Source organism: Stegostoma tigrinum, chromosome 17 (assembly GCF_030684315.1).
Source record: "Stegostoma tigrinum isolate sSteTig4 chromosome 17, sSteTig4.hap1, whole genome shotgun sequence".
Lineage (NCBI taxonomy): Eukaryota > Metazoa > Chordata > Chondrichthyes > Orectolobiformes > Stegostomatidae > Stegostoma > Stegostoma tigrinum.
This window is the reverse complement of record NC_081370.1, coordinates 62,366,772-62,386,464: the sequence shown is the minus strand read 5'-3', so window position 1 is coordinate 62,386,464 and position 19,693 is coordinate 62,366,772. Positions and strand designations below refer to the sequence as shown.

Below are 19,693 nucleotides of genomic sequence, written 5' to 3'. Positions count from 1 at the left end.
ACAAACCGCTGCCAACACCAACCTTTGAGCAGAAAGAATAAACTAGAGGGAAAGTAGGATTACACCTTAGTGAAGTTAGACTTTATTCCCTCCCAAACAAAAAAGCAACAGAACCCACCAAATGGGGATGGGGTGTGGGAAAGGTCCAAAACAGCTGAAGTGCTATTGGTATTAGCAGTCCCCAAGCAACCAGGGCTGCAGAGATGTTTTGAGCTCCTTAGAAGTCCAGAGGCAGAGGTTGTGGAGGTTTTGCAGAGGAAGATATCTTAAGTTTGTTGAAGATGTGAGCTCAGAAACCCATGTTAAGCCAGTGAGATGAATTAGTAGTTTGCTTTTTTAGGGCCTGGGTAGACACATTATCTGGAGAAATCATATTTTAACGTGCAAACATTTTGCAGAAAGAAAAGCAAATTACAATTGAATGAGTGGTTTTGGTGTGAAGACAGGGTGACTCTTCATTGAGGGTCAAGTGTTGTGAGGCTGTTGCAGGGATGAATCTTTAATTGTGATGTTTGTAATAAAATTGCTCCAATAGTTATTGCCTAGCTTGATACACTTTGCAGCCAGAGACTTACGTTCTTTGCTAAAACTATGTTGGCAGCCTCTTGTGAATATTTGACAGTGACTGACCACCATGGGAAGCTATAAGAAAAATTAATTCAATGGTTTATCAAGCCACGTTTCACTCTGGAATCTGACTTGTCCATCAGGTGGAATCATAATACTGTGAGCAAGTTTAAATCTATAGAGACCACACTAATGCAGTACAGTGCCTTACCACACCAGTACAGTAAATATTTAGGAGCACAAGGGTGCCACTTGGGCCCTGGAGGTAACACAGAGCACAGCAATAAGCTGATCCTGGGACCAGAAGGAACAGCTTTGGAAACGTGCTTTGATAAGGTACAATTTTTCCCAAGTGAATGATGGGGCAAGTTCAAAAAGCTGAATGGCCTATTCCTGCTCCTAATTCATACGTTGGCAGCTTTTACATTAAAGAAGACTTGAATGCCTTAGAAGTTGATCAATATATTTAATATAATAGTAAAAAAAAAGTATCTAGGCAGTTCAAAAGGGTACAGTTGCAAGGTTGTGAATAGCAAAATCAATATGAGTTGGAAAGTTTTCCTGAAGTAGAGAAGCTGGTTTCCAACATGGACGGGTGAAAGCATTCATTGACTTCTGTTGGAGAAACAGGTAGCTCTGCATTGGAAAATTGGCAGGTCTGTTGAATGGAGAGGTCATGTCGCAATTGAAGAGAGAGGTCAAGTGTGCTAAAAGATACTTCGGCCTCTTGGGAAACCTTATTCCCTTCTGGTTCGGATTGAAGCACAGATAGTCAACAGCTGAAAAGACACTGTACTGACAAACTAGCTCTGTTACTCTCTTTCTTTAAATACATTGGGCAATGTAAACCCAAGCTATTGGTTGGTTTTATGTTCCCATTTTGGCACAGATGTCAATAAGATCCAATTACAGTGCCTGATGTGACACCAGGGCAAAGTAAAAAGATTTCTCAATGTAGATTTCCCAGATTTTCTCTTCCTGAAACAGTGAAGCAGAGTTCTTGAACATTTTAAGGCAGAGGTGGATAGTAAAGGGGTGAAGTAGTCAGGAACACAGATTTCAGGTCACCATCAGATCAACTACAATTGCATTGAAGGGCAGAGCTGGCTCGGGGTGGGGGAGGCGCTGAATTGCCTACTCGTGCTCCTTATTTTTAATGCTTAAGTGGTGCTCATTTGTAGCCACTACTGCACAGCCACAGTTTAACTCCAGCTTATCAAAGGGTTTGTGCATTGGAGTGGTAACATCCCTTCCTTTGGACCAGAAGGATGGGGTTCATCTCCCACCTACTCCAGATGTGGGTCATAACATGTCTGAACAGGTGAATTCCATAGATCTCATGTTTGTCTCTCAAATTCCAACATGCTTCACAGGGCGGTGTTAAACTGTCCAACCTCGTTTTATTGATACCTGGTTCACAAAGTGCCCTGTTTTGACCTCAATATCTGGAGTCATCGATAATTTGATTTCCTTTACTAAAATGTAATCAAATTAAAGTCTTACCCCCTTTCTCTCTAATTGCTCAGGTAATCAAAGTACAGAATGATATTTTAATGGTGGTGAAATTAATCTCAAATGAGCAGAGTGTGGCAGTTAACAGTTGCCTCTCATGGGCATTAGAGAAAAACAAAAATGTTGTTTATTGTGAAATTGTGTCTCTGCCATCCATATTCTTCATATATATGATACTTGACTATGATATATTACACTGTATTGTAAGAAGTACAATGATATTATAACATTGTAGCCTCAAACCTGCGATAGTCGACAACAGCTTCAGTTTAACTATTGCATGCAATTGCCATTTTTTTTGGAAATACACTAAATTCCCAGCCAGTTTTTCAATACTGCATCCTTACAGTTACTGCAGGGAACAAGTGCTCGCTACATACACGTAGTTTTTGACTTGGTCCATTCAACAACAGCAGATAATAGCAGATTTTGGCATGCTCAAAAAAAAGCACAGATTGACCATACCCAGGTGGACGCCTTAGACCTGAGCATTCAAAGCTGAGAAACATCAACTGTATAACGAGTAAGTAGAGTTAAAATGCAATTGTAAACATCTGCATTAACAATAATGCTCACAAGAAAAACAAATGTAGTGTTCACTCAACAACAGGAACCCAATTTCAGAGTCTAAACCTTAAACTTAAAATGCATTTTATCTATTTAAAATGATTACTTCCAAGTGTACCTTAAATTGTTTGAAACATTAGTCCCTTACGCTATTTGTTAGTATTTAGAGAAAACGATGATAATAACGTAATTGTGCTGTCACAGACCAGTTATTCTCTGGGTCAAAAGATCTGTTAAGATTGAATATTTGGCATTGGGACACTATGGCCTGGTGTTAAAGTGCAAGCACAGGGGGCTTTAATTTGCGGAAATGTGGCCTAGACATTAAAGAGACCAATTAGAGTGAAGACAGATCATATGCTTTCAATATTACTGATTATATTGGAATTCGAAGAGAGATAGGGTCAGAAGGGAGAAAAGCATCATGTTTGTAAGTGACTTGATTGCTAAGGTAGACGACATAATTAGATGGCAATTTAAAAACAAAATCTCCCTGTCTAGTTCTTAAATAAAAGAAATAAACAGTTAACACTTCGAGACCAGTGACCCTCCTTCAGAACTGTTTTGTTCCTTTTCAGTTTCTGTAGAACTTGGTTGTTTTTATTTCGGATTTCCAACCCCCGCTGGATTTTACTTTGACTCTAATCCTGACATTCCGAACTCTCAGCCTTAACCTCTAAACACAGCTCAATCAAGATTAAATCTCAATATCTATTGGATTACACCAAATAAACCCAAAGTGTAGGAAATAGGATTGACCTAAGAAAACAATTTAACAGAAGTTCGGAAACTGGGGTTTTGTTGCTGGAGGGAAGACAGCGTTCACTTACAATAACCTCCTCAGGAGGGTTCACTTCATTCAACTGCTCCTTCCGCGGCGGATTCTGGTTCCCTGGATTCTCACCGACCAGCTCCTTGGCTGCAGGATCCTTGCTGTTTGGAGAGGAAGAGATTGGAGTCTCTTGAGCCGATGACTGGCTTCCTGCAACGTGCCCGTCTGGAGCTTGCTCCGAGTCAGTAGTGAAGTTCTCAGCTCGGTTAGCGGCCATCTCCCCCCAGACTCTAAACTTTTCCTTGGGCTGGGTAGCTGGACCTGATTAAACAGCCATACTAAAGGTGACCCCTTGCTCTAGCCAGGCAAGCAGAGGTACCTAAACGCTGGTTGGGAGAACAGCTCAGCATTGACTCTGGGAGGGAGTACCGTGTTTGTGGAAAGGTGACGAATGCTATTCTCCAGCCCCTGTTTGAGACAGAGAAGGTGCAACTGCGATCCCAGGCACTGAGAGCTGCTTCTGGTTGTATAATTGAATAATTAGCATCTGCTCATGTCACCCGCCCACTTTATTACTATCCCTCATGGGATCTCTTTGTGGGCCGCTTTCCATTACACAGATCACAAACATTCTCCCTTGCAAACACCTAACTGGGTGCCTTCAAATATCTCAGTAGATCGACCTCATTCACAGAGCTATGCTGTCCCTATTTGTTATTCATCCCAGGTGAAGTGGGAATCGCCTCAAGTAATAACATTTCTTTTTCTACTCCCTTCTTACTGGAACAAACTGCTCTGTTGGTTCTGAAATGTGTTGTGTGTTCTTACTCAGTTATCCCCAATTAAACAAAAAACAAGATAAGACTTCATTGCCTGTCACCTGATGCTGTTATTCCTCACACCGTTCCTGCAACACCTGTTACCCTCCTGTAATAGGGGTAGGGTTAGGGCCTGGGACACTGAAAGGGATAGGGTTAGGATTAGGTTTAAGGTCAAGGTCAAGGTCAGGGTCAGTATATGATATTATCAGGGATTGGTTTACGGTTAGGATTATGAATAGGTTAGGAAAACCACAGAGCCCAGCTTTGCACTTAATGTGACCAAGGTGAATGTTATCTACGGCCACCACACCAAAAAATGGGTCACTGAACCTAATCAGCCCCGGCTCTTAACACACACACACATGCTGGCCAAAGCTGCTCCTGAATCAGGGAAATTGAAGTCAATGATACAACAAATTGGAGAGATTTAAAACAGAACAAACAAGGGCGATTCCTTTCACTCTGAAATCCAACTTGAGCGGTTATGTCAAACAATGCCAGACTCCAGCAGAACCACCTGTCCAATGACATGAGGCTGTGTAACTTGGGCTCGTATTATCTGGAGTTTGGAAAAATAAGAGGGAGAAGAGGTGCAGTTGTAGTGTCCAAACCTTTGGGCTAAGAGACCCAAGTTCAGGTATCCCTGCTCCAGTGGTGTGTAACAACATCTTCAAACAGGTTAACGAAAAACATCTTGGAAAGATGAGAGATAATCTCATTGAGACAAACAAAATTCTGAAGGGGCTTCAGAGGATTCACACTGAGAGTGAGCTTACCCAGAGCTGGGAATCGAGAACAGGGGTCACCATCTCAGGGTACGTTTATTTAGGACTCCGATGAGTCCTTCAAATTTTCCACCCCAAGTCATTGTGGGTGTCTGGGATAAGGCTCCAATAAACACATATTTTGCCTAGATGTTGTAGGCTTGGCTCTAGGCAGGAAGGTGCAGTTGAGATGAATAATCAGCCATCTGACTTCTATTCAACTACTCTTATCTGTTATGTTTTCATTTAGAAGCAACAATGCTGGAAAAATACATTGGACCTTTAAAGACAGTTCAACAAGGGGTTCAAGTGAGCACCATTAACGAGTCCTTTTCATGGTTAAATTGAGACACCCTGTGTTGTTAGTTTTAATTGTGCCTTGGATTTTGTTACCTGTGATAATATTCGCAAGGTTTTCCTGTAACATACTTGTTTAAAGTAATTTGGCAATATGGGTCTGCATGTCTCTGATTTGAAAAGCACATTGTAACAATGGGAATTGGAATTGTACACTATCTCAGAGGTATGTTGGAAGAAGAAGAGGAAAGTGAGAAGTTATTGCAATGAGAATGTAATTCTGCTAAACCTGACTTGCTGCTAACATCCTCCAACAAATAGCTGTAACTATGCTTTGAGTGGGCTCAGCAGAGTGCAGACATTTCAAATGATTATACACCACTTCCCCCACACATCAACCAATTGACAGTTGTCCCAAAATCCTTCATGGTGCGCCCATCTCTCATAATTTGAACCTCAGAGTTATCCATCATGAAGGATTTCGCTGGGTACAAAATAATTGCTCATTCTCTACATTGGGAGGTATTATCAGCAGACTGTTAACCTAGAGACCCAGGTAATATTGACTGGGGACATATCCTGCCATGGCAGATGATGGAACTTGAATTTGATGGAAAAAATCTGGAATTAAAAGTCTAATGATGACAATGAAATTGTTGACAACTGTTAGGAAAAACCCATCTGGTTCACTTAAGTCCTTGAGGAACGAAATCTGCTGTTTTTCCCTGGTCAGGCCTACATATGACTCCAGGCCCACAGCAATGTGGTTAACTCTTGACAGTCCACTGGGTAATTGAGGATGGGTAATAAATACTGGCCTGGCCAATGATGTTCACATCTCATGAATGGATTTTTAAAAAATCACATCTACCCTCTGTTATCCATCTGGACTTACCCTAACATCTAACGAACACAGAGGCTCATGTAAAAAATGATAAATTTCAGGTTCCCTCAAGGACGTTCTGCCAGGGCTGTGTTTGAACTGTTTGTAGCATAGAATGAATACTCAAGCAACTTTATAGATGCTGTAGGTGATCTACATTGGCAAGAGTTTGGGACTGTATTTGGCACATGTCAGGAATACCAGTGGGTCAACTTGTTTCATTACGTGACTAAATTATTTACCCGGTCTGGTTTATATGTGACTCCAAGCCCACTGCATGTGATTGACTCTTAACTGCTCCTTGGCCAATAAGGAATGGGCAACAAATGCTGTCTAACCAGCGAAGCCAACATCCCATGAAAAAAATAAAGAAAAAAGAATTACCCTTTGGTTATATACTTCACAAACCACGTTCATTTCTAATACACAGGTTGCGTGGGTCAGATAAAATGCCAGTTCCTAAAGGTTGGTTAATTTGTAAATCCAGAATGTCAGGGATCACCGTACCTATACAGACTGTGTGCTTTACAATCGCTTAACAGCTCTGGAGTTCGGGGTTGTGATAGTTTCCAGTATCTTTCTAAAACCTGTGGCATTGACTGTGTCATTAAATCAGTCTGACAATTTGAAAGCCTGCATTTTGCTAATTGTCTCCTGATTATTACAGGAGGGGCAGTAAATGACACAATTACCTGGTAATGCAAAAACAGGATGCAAGAGCAGGTAGTGCCACATGATCAAACACATCCTCGGGTATATGACCTCATGAGACATAATCTTAGCATTCAACTTATCATCTGACTTTTATTTTTAAGCAGCATAGCATGAACAAGAAATCATACATTAGCATTTATGAAAACAAATTGAACACACTTAAAGATGGTCCGGTATTAATGTGATAAAACACCCATTCTCTCCACCATTATCCCCATCCCAGACAGCTCCTTACAAACTAGACAGCTTGACAGCTGCAAAGGTAAACAATCAGCACCATTCTTCACTGGCTTCCAGATGTTTATAAAACTCATCCAATTTTCTTCTCCAACAAATGAAATCTGAAAAGCTGTACTTTATAGCACCTCAAGAGATTACACTATCTTAAGATAGACATGGATGTTCCTGAGAAAATTTACAATATAATTGAAGACACTGCTCAAATGTGACTTTCAAATTTTTGGCTAGGATTTTATTTGTTCTAAAATGAGGAACCAAGTGCACAAGCAGAGCTCACATGGGATTCATTCGCATGAAAGATACAGAGGAATAGGATTCCCTTTGACTTTACCGTTGTGGTTGTATCAACAAGATCACAGCAAGAATTGTATTATTTGAGGAATCTGTCTGTGCTTGGGAATGAGAATGAGTCGACATTTGCTTGAATCTGATTTATAAAATTGATCAGGCAATCTGTCCCCATTTAACATTAGGCTCAGAACAATGAGTTTAGTGGCCAAGAAGAAAGTAATTTTCATGTCTTATTGATATGCTTTTTCTTTGTGATGTTGGTTCTACTAAATCAAAGTTGTTCTCTGTGTTTTGTGCTTTACTGCAGTTTCCAGAGGATCACAAATAACATTAGTCATGGTACAGTATAGGAGACAAAGAAGGAAGACTAGAACGTACCTGTGGATGTCAAGACATGTTTAGAATGCTTCAATGTTTTTAAATAGGAACAGTTGATAAAACTATTTCAAGTCCTGGTGTATCATTGTTGTAGCAAAAGATAATACATTGATTGACTCAATGCATAATCTGTCTAAAATTAATTGAAATTAATTGTAGTCATTGAACCATCATTGTGGAGAGAATTAAAATATGAGAAAACTCACTGCCCAAAGCCAAGGCTACAATACTCTCAAGAATGAGATACGTGCCCCATGGTGATACAAACCATATGGACTCTGATCTTTCAGGAATTATTGCCCCACATTCTCCATAATGCCAGCTGTCCTTTGCCGCAGATGCCATCACCTTGGCAGGAAACAAGGGAACAGAAATTCTGCAAACATTCTATGCTACTTCTATGTCAACTACTTAGAGGTGGGATTACTGTTTTAAAGAGGCTTGAAAATGCACTGAAAACCAAAAATAAAATTATTTGAGTTAGTTTAAAAAAAATTCTTTTATGGAATTTGGGCATTGCTGGCTGATGAAAAAATGCTTCTAACAGCAATAGTTTAGTTCTGTAACAGCATATAAAAATTGTAAGTGATATCTTGATTAGCATTATCAAATGCTGCAGAAAAAATAAAATTGGTTAGTGCCCATCCTGTACCCTGAAATTCTTGCAATGAGAAACATGTACAGTACAGAACAGGGTCATTTGGTCCATTGTGTTTGCACACAGTCTTGAGTAGAGCAAATCAAAAAGGCTCCTATTGCTCAGCTCACTCCTCAAAAAGTTTTACTTTCTCTGTATCAAATGTTTATTAATGTTTTTCTTTAAAAAGAAACAATGTTCCGGTTGTTATCAAATCCCAGCAGCAAAGTTGTCTGTGCCCCAATAACTTTGAAAGGAAAGAATAACTCTCCTCACATCTCTCTGTGTTCTTCCTGAAGGTTTCCAATTGACCGTCAATCATTACTAACTTCTCAACTAAAGAGCACAGTTATTTTTGAACCCTTGATTAAATTAAAAGTTATCCTTCTCTATTCTGGTGCATGTAGTTCCACTGTCTCAAACCTCCCTTCATCCCTGGCAGAATCCAGTTTTCTGAATGTGACATTCCATCAGCATGATTTATTTTATTGTTTTTGCCACATGTCAGATTAAAGAAAGTCTCCTGCAGGAGCACTTTCATGGAGATTATGCTTGTCTGTAAATAAACTGCGTTTAGCATTCCTATTATAAACTCTCAGAAATAATTTCCCAAGTGACTGAACAACATGGTGGATTTATTGTTTGTTTCCTAAATCCCCTTAAGCCCATAGTGTCATCACCTAGAGATATCTTTCTCCCTTTCATACAAAAAAGTACAGAGAATGAACTACTTGTTAGTGTTGTTGGTGTGGAGAGATTGTTTCTTCTCAGAGGGAAATCAAGAACTTGGCTTCACTATTTAAAAGTCAGCAGTTGTCCATTTTAAATGGAGATGAGGCCAAAAAACTTCATCTCAGAAGCTTGAGAGTAAATGGATTTGTCTTCCTGAAGAAAGAGTGGAAACAGAATCTTTGAATATATTTAAGGCAGTAGTAGATAGATTCCTGTCAAGAAAGGTGCTAAAAGGCTAGCAGTGGGCAGGAATGTGGATTTGAAATTACATTCCAATCAGAGGCGGTCTTAGTAAATGGCACTGCTGGCTCAAAGGTCTGACTGGCCCATTGCCGCTCCTTGTTCAATTGTTCTCAAGTGCTAAGGAGCCATTTTCACAAGAGCAGTTGGTGTCTCCTTTAACTTAGTAATAATGCAGAGAAAAGGTCAGAAGTCACAGGACACCAGGTTATAGTCCACCAGGTTTATTTGAAATCACAGGCTTTATATATGAAATCTGTATCTGCGTGCTTCTCTTCCACTCCACCTGACAAAGGGGCAGCCCTCCGAAAGCTCGTGATTTCAAACAGACCTGTTGGACTATAACCTGGTATATACTGACTTCTGACCTTGTCCATCCCAGTCCAGCACCTCTACATCATGGCAATCCAGAGAGAATTATAACCTTTAAACATTTTCTGAAGAAGGGTCCCGAGCCAAAACATCAGCTTTCCTGCTCCTCTGATGCCGCTTGGCCTGCTGCGTTCATCCAGCTCTACATTGTGTTATCATAGACTCCAGCATTGCGATTTCTTACTATCTCAAAATTATAATCTTTGTCTAGTCAGCTCAGGCATTAACTTACCAATAAAAGTTTATAAAGTGTATATCTTTCTCTCTATCTAAATTAATGATTAAGTCATTAAACTGTCATTGTAAGCATGAATGTTTAGCTATACACATTTTCTTTAGCGACACAAGTTTATGGGTGAAACATTTCGCACTTCCAAGGTTTCTGAGCTTGAAGAGCTCAGGGACTGCTGGATACCACTGGGTGATGTTGACAACTGGGGTCTATTTAAAGTCATATCGCAATCTAAGTTGATTGGGTGCCAATCGTATTTTCAATGTTTTGCCCCCAGGGAACGTTCCAGAAAAATGTAGCTATGGCCCTAGGCACTTAGCAAACCTCAGCACTATGTTTAAAAATAACCTCATACACCATTTCCTATTTCCCTGCTGAAGCCTTGTGCACACAGGGTAAGTTTAGAAGATTACACAGGGCCCACTGGTGTTCTTGAACTGGTGGGTGCCATTAGAAGCGCTTCACATTTTTGATAGTGATAATCCGGTTTTAAACTAACATCAAAATTGCAAGTTTGGTTTGAATGACATTTAATTTAGTGGTGCACATCTCTTTTGGGACAGCAGTCACTGGGGCATTTTATCCTGGCGATTATGGCGGGTCGATGAATGTAATGCTATTAGTCCAATCAAAATAATCAATTTGCCTTTCAAGTTGAGAAGAAATACAGTTGAAATAATTGAAGGGGAAAAGCCTGTCAGTCTCTGAAAAGAAAACACTGGCTAAAGTTCTGGATGTAGATCTTTCTCTGCCTATCAAAACATCAATGTTGACAAGATAACCCGCTGCAGAAAAGTCATACAAATATTAACTGTGTCTGTCTCTACATTTGTCAGACCTGTTGAGTTTCTCTGGCATGTTAAGTATTTATATCAGATTTCTAGTATCTACAGTATTTTGATTTTACTTCTATAGATGCTGGCAGGTTTTCTGTGCGTTTACGTTTTAGATGTCCAGCGCTTTCTCTGTGTAAGGTGAGAGCGGGTGAAATTTGAACCCATTGCTGAAACCACCCTGTACCTAGCCACTAGGTGGTGTGTGAGAGGAGGAACCCACTGATTTTTGATGTTTCCTGTCGCAGCCTGGTCAGCAATTTATTTAAGAACAAAATATGGTACAAGCATGTGTCCTACTGCTCAACAGGACATTAATTGCTGGCAGACCAATAAACTTTCAGTCCTGCAGGCTGGAGAGCTGAATGTAACATATACAAATTCCAATCTGTCCTCCCAATAGATCTATAGATACTGATCGTACAGGATGCTATAAATTTACAATCAATGAAATCACAATGAAGCGTCAGCCCTCTCCAAAATTCCATTCTCACAGTAACAAACCAGCAAAAAGAAATTAATCACAACAACAACTTTCATTTATATAGTCCCTTAAACATAGCAAAGTTGCCTCAGTCTCATTGGGGGGAACCTAACAATAAGTGATAGGTGACATTAGGACCTCTGACCAGAAGCTTGTTATAAGAGATAATGAAATGTGAGGCTGGATGAACACAGCAGGCCAAGCAGCATCTCAGGAGCACAAAAGCTGACGTTTCTGGCCTAGACCCTTCATCAGAGAGGGGGATGGGGTGAGGGTTCTGGAATAAATAGGGAGAGAGGGGGAGGTGGACCGAAGATGGAGAGAAAAGAAGATGGGTGGAGAGGAGAGTATAGGTGGGGAGGTAGGGAGGGGATAGGTCAGTCCAGGGAAGACGGACAGGTCAAGGAGGTGGGATGAGGTTAGTAGGTTGGAGATGGAGGTGCGGCTTGGGGTGGGAGAAAGGGATGGGTGAGAGGAAGAACAGGTTAGGGAGGCAAAGACAGGTTGGGCTGGTTTTGGGATGCAGTGGGTGGAGGGGAAGAGCTGGGCTGGTTGTGTGGTGCAGTGGGGGGAGGGGACAAACTGGGCTGGTTTTGGGATGCAGTGGGGGAAGGGGAGATTTTGAAACTGGTGAAGTCCACATTGATATCATTGGGCTGCAGGGTTCCCAAGCGGAATATGAGTTGCTGTTCCTGCAACCTTCGGGTGGCATCATTGTGGCACTGCAGGAGGCCCATGATGGACATGTCATCTAAAGAATAGGAGGGGGAGTGGAAATTGTTTGCGACTGGGAGGTGCAGTTGTTTATTGCGAACCGAGCGGAGGTGTTCTGCAAAGTGGTCCCCAAACCTCCGCTTGGTTTCCCCAATGTAGAGGAAGCCACACCGGGTACAGTGGATGCAGTATACCACATTGGCAGATGTGCAGGTGAACCTCTGCTTAATGTGGAATGTCATCTTGGGGCCTGGGATAGGGGTGAGGGAGGAGGTGTGGGGGCAAGTGTAGCATTTCCTGTGGTTGCAGGGGAAGGTGCCAGGCGTGGTGGGGTTGGAGGGCAGGGTTAGGGGAAATGAAGCGGAGGCTTGGGGACCGCTTTACAGAACACCTCCGCTCGGTTCGCAATAAACAACTGCACCTCCCAGTCGCAAACCATTTCCACTCCCCCTCCCATTCTTTAGATGACATGTCCATCATGGGCCTCCTGCAGTGCCACAATGATGCCACTCGAAGGTTGCAGGAACAGCAACTCATATTCCGCTTGGGAACCCTGCAGGCCAATGGTATCAATGTGGACTTCACCAGCTTCAAAATCTCCCCTTCCTCCACCGCATCCCAAAACCAGCCCAGTTCGTCCCCTCCCCCCACTGCACCACACAACCATCCCAGCTCATCCCCTCCCTCCACTGCATCCCAAAACCAGTCCAGCCTGTCTCTGCCTCCCTAACCTGTTCTTCCTCTCACCCATCCCTTCCTCCCACCCTAAGCCGCACCTTCATCTCCTACCTATCAACCTCATCCCACCTCCTTGACCTGTCCATCTTCCCTGGACTGACGTATCCCCTCCCTACCTCCCCACCTATACTCTCCTCTCCACCTATCTTCTTTTCTCTCCGTCTTCGGTCTGCCTCCCCCTCTCTCCCTATTTATTCCAGAACCCTCACCCCATCCCCCTCTCTGATGAAGGGTCTAGGCCCGAAACGTCAGCTTTTGTGCTCCTGAGATGCTGCTGGGCCTGCTGTGTTCATCCAGCCTCACTTTTCATTATCTTGGATTCTCCAGCATCTGTAGTTCCCATTATCACTTGTTATAAGAGATATGTTTTTAGGAATATTTTAACATAGGAGAGAAAGGTGAACAGGGTTAAGAAACAAATGCTGGAAGTTTAGGGCCTAAAGGCTGACATGAAACAAGAGGTGATGTTATGAGAGGTGATTGGATTTACTGCACCTCCATCCTTTGTCAAAGCCACAAGTGAAACCAACACCTAACACAGCTAGGGGTTGTTCCCACTTTTATGAATTGAAGGTGAATCAATCACATATCAATTTTAAGGAAATTAATTACTTAGCCCCACTGAGACGCTGCTGTTTGTGCTCATTCAAACATTCTCCCCACCTGAAATAGAGGTGCGATTCCAGAAGCGTGAGTTTACAACTGGAAGAATGAGGGATAAACCGACAAATTGCACTGTGTGGGAAAGGAATTGTACTAAATGTGAAGTCGAGAGGAATATCTTGGTTCCTGCCCACTATTACTGATTTTAGCTCTTCAATTGTCACTGCTGTTGGAAGTATTTTTGGGAAGATGTTATTGATGGATTTGTGTTTTGTCTGATTAAAGGTCTGCTAATTGCCTTCTGTAATAATTACTCCTGCACCTGTCACTTGGTAAATGTTGTTCCTGCAGAACGTTCATTGGATAGCAGCTATAACTGAGTGGGCAGCCACACACCTGCTTTCCATTCTGGAGGCTTGAGTTCAGTTCCCACTGCATGGCTAGTGCAAGATAAAAATAACCAGTTGTAAATGCAGCACTGTAGTATTGGAGATGCTGCTTTATTAGTGGGATATTAAGCTGGGGTGCCATCCACCCCCTCTCAGGTAAAGGACTGTCTTCAAGTAGGGAAGCGTTACCTTTAGTAAGTGGCTCAATGTTTAATCCTTGAACAATATCATTTAGTGTTTTTTAATTTAAACTATTTTGTTTTCAAGGTAGGACATGAACCTGGGCCTCTTGGACCAGGAGTAGGAATACTACCACTGTACCACAAAGCAACCTATCAGCACCATTTAGCAGCACATTATCGGATCATTATCACATGGTTGTGTGGGAGCTTGCTGTGCATAAACTGGCAGTCCACCTGTTCTTAAATTACATCAATGACCATTTCAAAAGTAGTTCATTGATTGTAAAATGTTTTGTGATGTCTGCTGAGAGGTCCTATCTTTCATAGTTTCAGTTCCTACACAATAGAATGATATTGTAGAGAAGGAAGTCACTTGGATCGATTATACTGGCAGTTTATGAGCCTTCCAATCAACATCACTTTCCTACTTTTAACCTAAACCGGTAAATCTTACCTTTGAAATATTTTTCCAAACGTCTTTCAAAGTTATTGTTGAAACTGTTTCCACTTCGCTTTCAGCCAATGCAATTCAAATCATTGTAACTTGTGCAAAAACAATCTGCCTATGATGGCTGATTCCATTGTCAACTGCCTTTAAATCTTCTTTCTTTGATTAATGATCCTTCTGCACTCTATAAAATCCCTTCAAGATTTTGAACTCTGCTATCAAATCTCCCCTTCGCCTGCTTTACTCTAAATAATTCATTTTTCTGTTGCAGAGTCCATGTCAAAATAAAACAAGGGCCTTTAGGAGAGAAGTTAGAAAACACTGCTTCACTCAAGCAGTGGTAGAAGTTTTGAGCTTTGTCCCTCAGACTGAAATTAAATGCCAACATCTCAGTTTATAGTCTCGGATATGTGAGTGCTAGATTTTGTTTTCCAGACAGGGTACAAAACATGGTCGTTGACTGAAGTTAAGATACACCAAAATAAAGCAAAAAACTGTGGATGCTGGAAATCCAAAACAAGAACAGAAATTGCTGAAGAAACTCAGCAAGTCTGGCAGCAATGGTGGACAGTTGGGTCACCAGACTCCAAACATTAACTCTGCCTTCTCTCCATGGATGCCGCCAGGCCTGCTGGGTTTCTGAAGCATTTTATGCTTTTGTTGAAATTAACGTACATTTCAGCCACAATCTCCTTGAAAGACAGAACTGGCAGAGGGAGTTGAATGACCTACACCTACTGTTATGTTTGCAAAAGTTAACCCCAAGGAACATTTAGTTTTAATGGACCAGGTTCCACATTGCACTGTTTTTGATTTTGAATGAATTTATTTTGCAAATTTTCTTTGGCACAACACTGACAGATTTTGATAAAAGAATATAATCACTTGTTCCAGCTGCGCAGACAGGTTCACAATTTTTGTTCAGTCTTGGCTTAGCAGGGGTTCACAAGATATTACTGCAGTCTTCAAGCCTCAATGTCCTTCCCTGCATCCAGTGCTGCATTTACTGCGCAGTGAAACATTCCCCAGTGACTGAGGCAGAGCACTGACAGCTTTGAAACTCTGAAAGATCACAGTTTGAATATAAATTTTGTTGTACTTGCAAGACTGGGTCGTATAAGTTACCCAGCTGCAGACTGTCAGAGTCCTATTGCTAAGTGGGAGGAGAGTGAATGGAAATGTTACACAGAGCTTCAGTGAATCATGCCTCAGCTTTGTCCACATTCAGACAGTGTATGAAAATTAGTAACTTTAAGCCCAGGTTCAACAACAAATTAGTCATCTTGTAATTAAACCTGCATTTTAGTACATATGTGGGGAGGTGATGGCCGAGTGGTGTTATTGCTGGGCTATTAATCCAGGGACCCAGATAATGGTCTGGGGATACAACGCATCATCCCCTGACACTTCCGCCATCTACAATCCGACCCCACCACCCAAGCCATTTTTCCATCCCCACCCTTGTCTGCTTTCCGGGGAGACCACTCTCTCCATGACTCCCTTGTCCGCTCCATACACCCCTCCAACCCCACCACACCTGCCACCTTCCCCTGCAACTGCAGGAAGTGCTACACTTGCCCCCACACCTCCTCCCTCACCCCCATTCCAGGTCCCAAGATGACCTTCCACATTAAGCAGATGTTCACGTGCACATCTGCCAATGTGGTATACTGTATCCATTGTACCCAGTTTGGCTTCCTCTACATTGGGGAAACCAAACGGAAGCTTGGGGACCGCTTTGCAGAACACCTCCGCTCGGTTCGCAAGAAACAACTGCACCTCCCAGTCGCGAACCATTTTAACTCCCCCTCCCATTCCTCAGACGACATGTCCATCATGGGCCTCCTGCAGTGCCACAATGATGCCACCCGAAGGTTGCAAGAACAGCAACTCATATTCCGCTTGGGAACCCTGCAGCCCAATGGTATCAATGTGGACTTCACCAGCTTCAAAATCTCCCCTTCTCCCACTGCATCCCAAAACCAGCCCAGTTCTTCCCCTCCCTCCACTGCATCACAAAACCAGCCCAGCTTGTCCCCTCCCTCCACTGCATCTCAAAACCAGCCCAGCCTGTCTCTGCCTCCCTAACCTGTTCTTCCTCTCACCCATCCCTTCCTCCCACCTCAAGCCGCACCTCCATTTCCTACCTACTACCTCATCCCACCTCCTTGACCTGTCCTTCTTCCCCGGACTGACCTATCCCCTCCCTATCTCCCCACCTATACTCTCCTCTCCACCTATCTTCTTTTCACTCCATCTTCGGTCCGCCTCCCCCTCTCTCCCTATTTATTTCAGAACCCTCACCCCATCCCCCTCTCTGATGAAGGGTCTCAGCCCAAAACGTCAGCTTTTGTGCTCCTGAGATGCTGCTTGGCCTGCTGTGTTCATCCAGCTTCACACTTTGTTATCTTGGATTCTCCAGCATCTGCAGTTCCCATTATCACTAATGCTCTGGGGACCCAGGTTCAAATCCTGCCACAGCAGATGGTGGAATTTGAATTCAATAAATATCTGAAATTAAGAGTCTAATGATGAATGGAGAAAACCCCATTTGGTTCACTCATGGCCTACATGTGACTCCAGACCCACAGCAATGTGGTTGACTCTTAACTGCCCTTTCGGCAATTAGGAATAGGCAATAAATGCTGCCTAGCCAGAGACGCCCTCATCCCTTGAACAACTAAAAAAAATTGTACAAGTTAACATATTGTTTTATGCTTTGTAACCAATGGATTGTAGCATAAAACATTTTACAGAATTATACTGGAACATTCTTGGTAGATACCATTGGGAGACTTATCAGTTGTTCTTTCGGTTTTGTTCTGAAATTTTCTACTATCAAATATTCTGCAAAATTCCTTTTCCTTCTAGTTTTAGGATTGAGACATAAGCAGCATTGGAATGAGAACTGAGAATCAACTGCATTCAATTCTGGTCTCCCTGCTATAGGAAAACATTAAACTTGAAAGGATTCAAAAAAGATTTACAGGGATGCTGCCAAGATTGGAAATTTGAGCTACAGGGAGAGGCTGAATGGACTGGTGCTATATTCCCTGGAGCATCACGGGCTGAGGGGTGACCTTACAGAGGTTTATAAAATCATGAGGAGCATAGATGGTGTAAATTGCCAAAACCTTTTTCCGAGGGTAGGGGAGTAAAAACTAGAGGGAGAAGGTTTAAGGTGAGAGGGGAAGGAGTTACAAGGCTCCTAAGGGGCAACTTTGTCACGCGGAGGATGGTGCATTTATAGAACAAGCTGCCAGAAGAAGTGTTGGAGGCTGGTACAGTCACAACATTTAAAATGTGTCTGGATGGGTATATGAAAAGGAAGGGTTAAGAGGGATATGGGCCAAATGCTGGCAAATGGGACGAGATGAATTTAGGATATCTGGTTGGCATGGATGAGTTGGACCAAAGGGTCTGTTTCCGTGCTGTATAGCTCTATGACTGATTCTTAAAGGCAATGAGTATTTAATAAAACATTAAAGCAAAAATTTGAATAGGTGGCCTAGAGATCATTAAATGAGGAGGGATCTCATTGAAACCTACAGAATACTGAGAGGCCCGGTTGGAGTGGATGTGGAAAAAATATTTCCACTAGTAGGAGAGACCATGATCCAAAGGCACAGCCTCAGTGAGATGATGGTGCTTCAGAACTGAGATGAGGAGGAATTTCTTCTGGCTGAGGGTAGTGACTCTATGCAACTCATTGCTGCAGAGGACTGTGGAGGCCAAGTCATTAAATGTATTCAAGATAGAGATAGACAGGTTCTTGATTAGTAAGGGGACATAGGGTTATGAGGAGAAGGCAGGAGAATGGGGTTGGGTTGAGAAATAAATCAGACAAGATCAAATGGTCGAGCAGACCCGAGCTGAATGCGTAATTCTTCTCCTATATCTTGTTGCCTTAAATGAACCACAAAGCAATGAAATGAAACAAAATCAGTGTGCTTGATAAAAGAATGATTTGCATTTACCCAGTGTATAGCGTTTTTGCACAAACAGGACCACTCAAAGTGCTTCACAAATGATGAAGCACCTTTGAAATGTAGCCAATGTTGTAATGTATAAAACATGGCAGCCAATTTTGTGCACAGCAAACCTCAACAAACAGCAATCAGATAAGCTGTTTTTGTGATATTATTGAGGGATAACTATTGGTCAGAAAGAACGGTCTTGCTCTGCTTTGAAATAGCATCATGGGATCAATTTAATTTCCTCAAGCTGGCTGCATGTTTTATCCATTTCTGTTACTTAGCCACAGCCACTGCCCTTGCACCAAGACTAGTTGCCCCTAGTGTTCAATGAAAGATTTACTCATGTCAGTTTATGATTGTCTGGTTCACAATGTCCTAACAATGCATCCTTCCCTACTTTGTGCCCGCTGTCCCTTCAATTTCTCCTTGTGCTTAGCCCTATCCCTATGGGTTTGTCTGTTTGGGTGTCAATAGACGGAAGATTTGGAAAGATCTGATTTCTTCATTTTCTTTGCATTGATAGATCCCAGGTCCTTTAATAGAGAAGTTGCTGCATGCAAATCTTTCCAAATTGATTGATTTTATCGACACAAGTACCAAAATATAGTGAACAGCTTTGTTTACACATGGTACAGTCTGATCACAACAAGCAAAGGATGTACAGACCAAAAAATTACAGGTTATACTGCAAGTTACATTATTTGAGACTAGAGTCCATTCTACAGTCTGATAACAGCTGGGAAGAAGCTGTTCCTGTACCTGCTTGTGCATGTGTTCAGGCTTCTGTACCTTCTGCCTGACAGAAGAGGTTGTAGGATGTCATTACCCAGGGTGTGATGGGTCTTTGATGATGTTGGCAGCCTTTCCACAGCAGCGAGCTGTAAATAGATCCATGGATGGAATGTTGGCTTCCATGATGTTTTGGGCCGTGCACACCGCCTTCCGTAGTTTCTTACGGTCCTGGGCAGAGCAGTTGTCAGACCAGGCCGTTATGCATCTGGACAATTTTCTTTCAATGGTGCTTCTGTAGAAGTTGGTGAGGAATGTTATGGCCATTCTAAATTTGCTGAACTGCCTGAGGAAGAAGACGTGTACTTGTGCCTTCTTGACTGTGGTATTTATGTGGGGAGACCAGGATAGGTCATTGGTTATTGTCATTCTAAGGAAATTGATGCTCTTCACCCTCTCGACCTCATTCTGTTTATGTAGATCGGGGTATGTTCTCCTCCCTTCATTCTGAAGTCAATGATCAGTTCTTTAGTTTTGCTGAAGTTGAGAGACAGATTGTTTTCATTGTACAACGTCA

General features: G+C 42.3%; 1 protein-coding gene across 2 annotated transcripts in view; it reads right to left on the bottom strand.

The window, feature by feature from the left end:
- The window catches only part of ano1a (anoctamin 1, calcium activated chloride channel a), a 208,274-nt gene that overhangs the window by 170,053 nt on the left and 18,528 nt on the right, over positions 1–19,693 (bottom strand). The window contains exon 1 of one of the 2 annotated variants that reach the window (XM_048545941.2): positions 3,477–3,898. The exons of the other annotated variant lie outside the window; for it this stretch is intronic. Coding sequence (XP_048401898.1) covers positions 3,477–3,695 — 219 coding nt within the window. The 5' untranslated portion in view covers positions 3,696–3,898. Of the gene's footprint in view, positions 1–3,476; positions 3,899–19,693 lie in introns of those variants that run through there. 2 annotated transcript variants of the gene reach the window in all.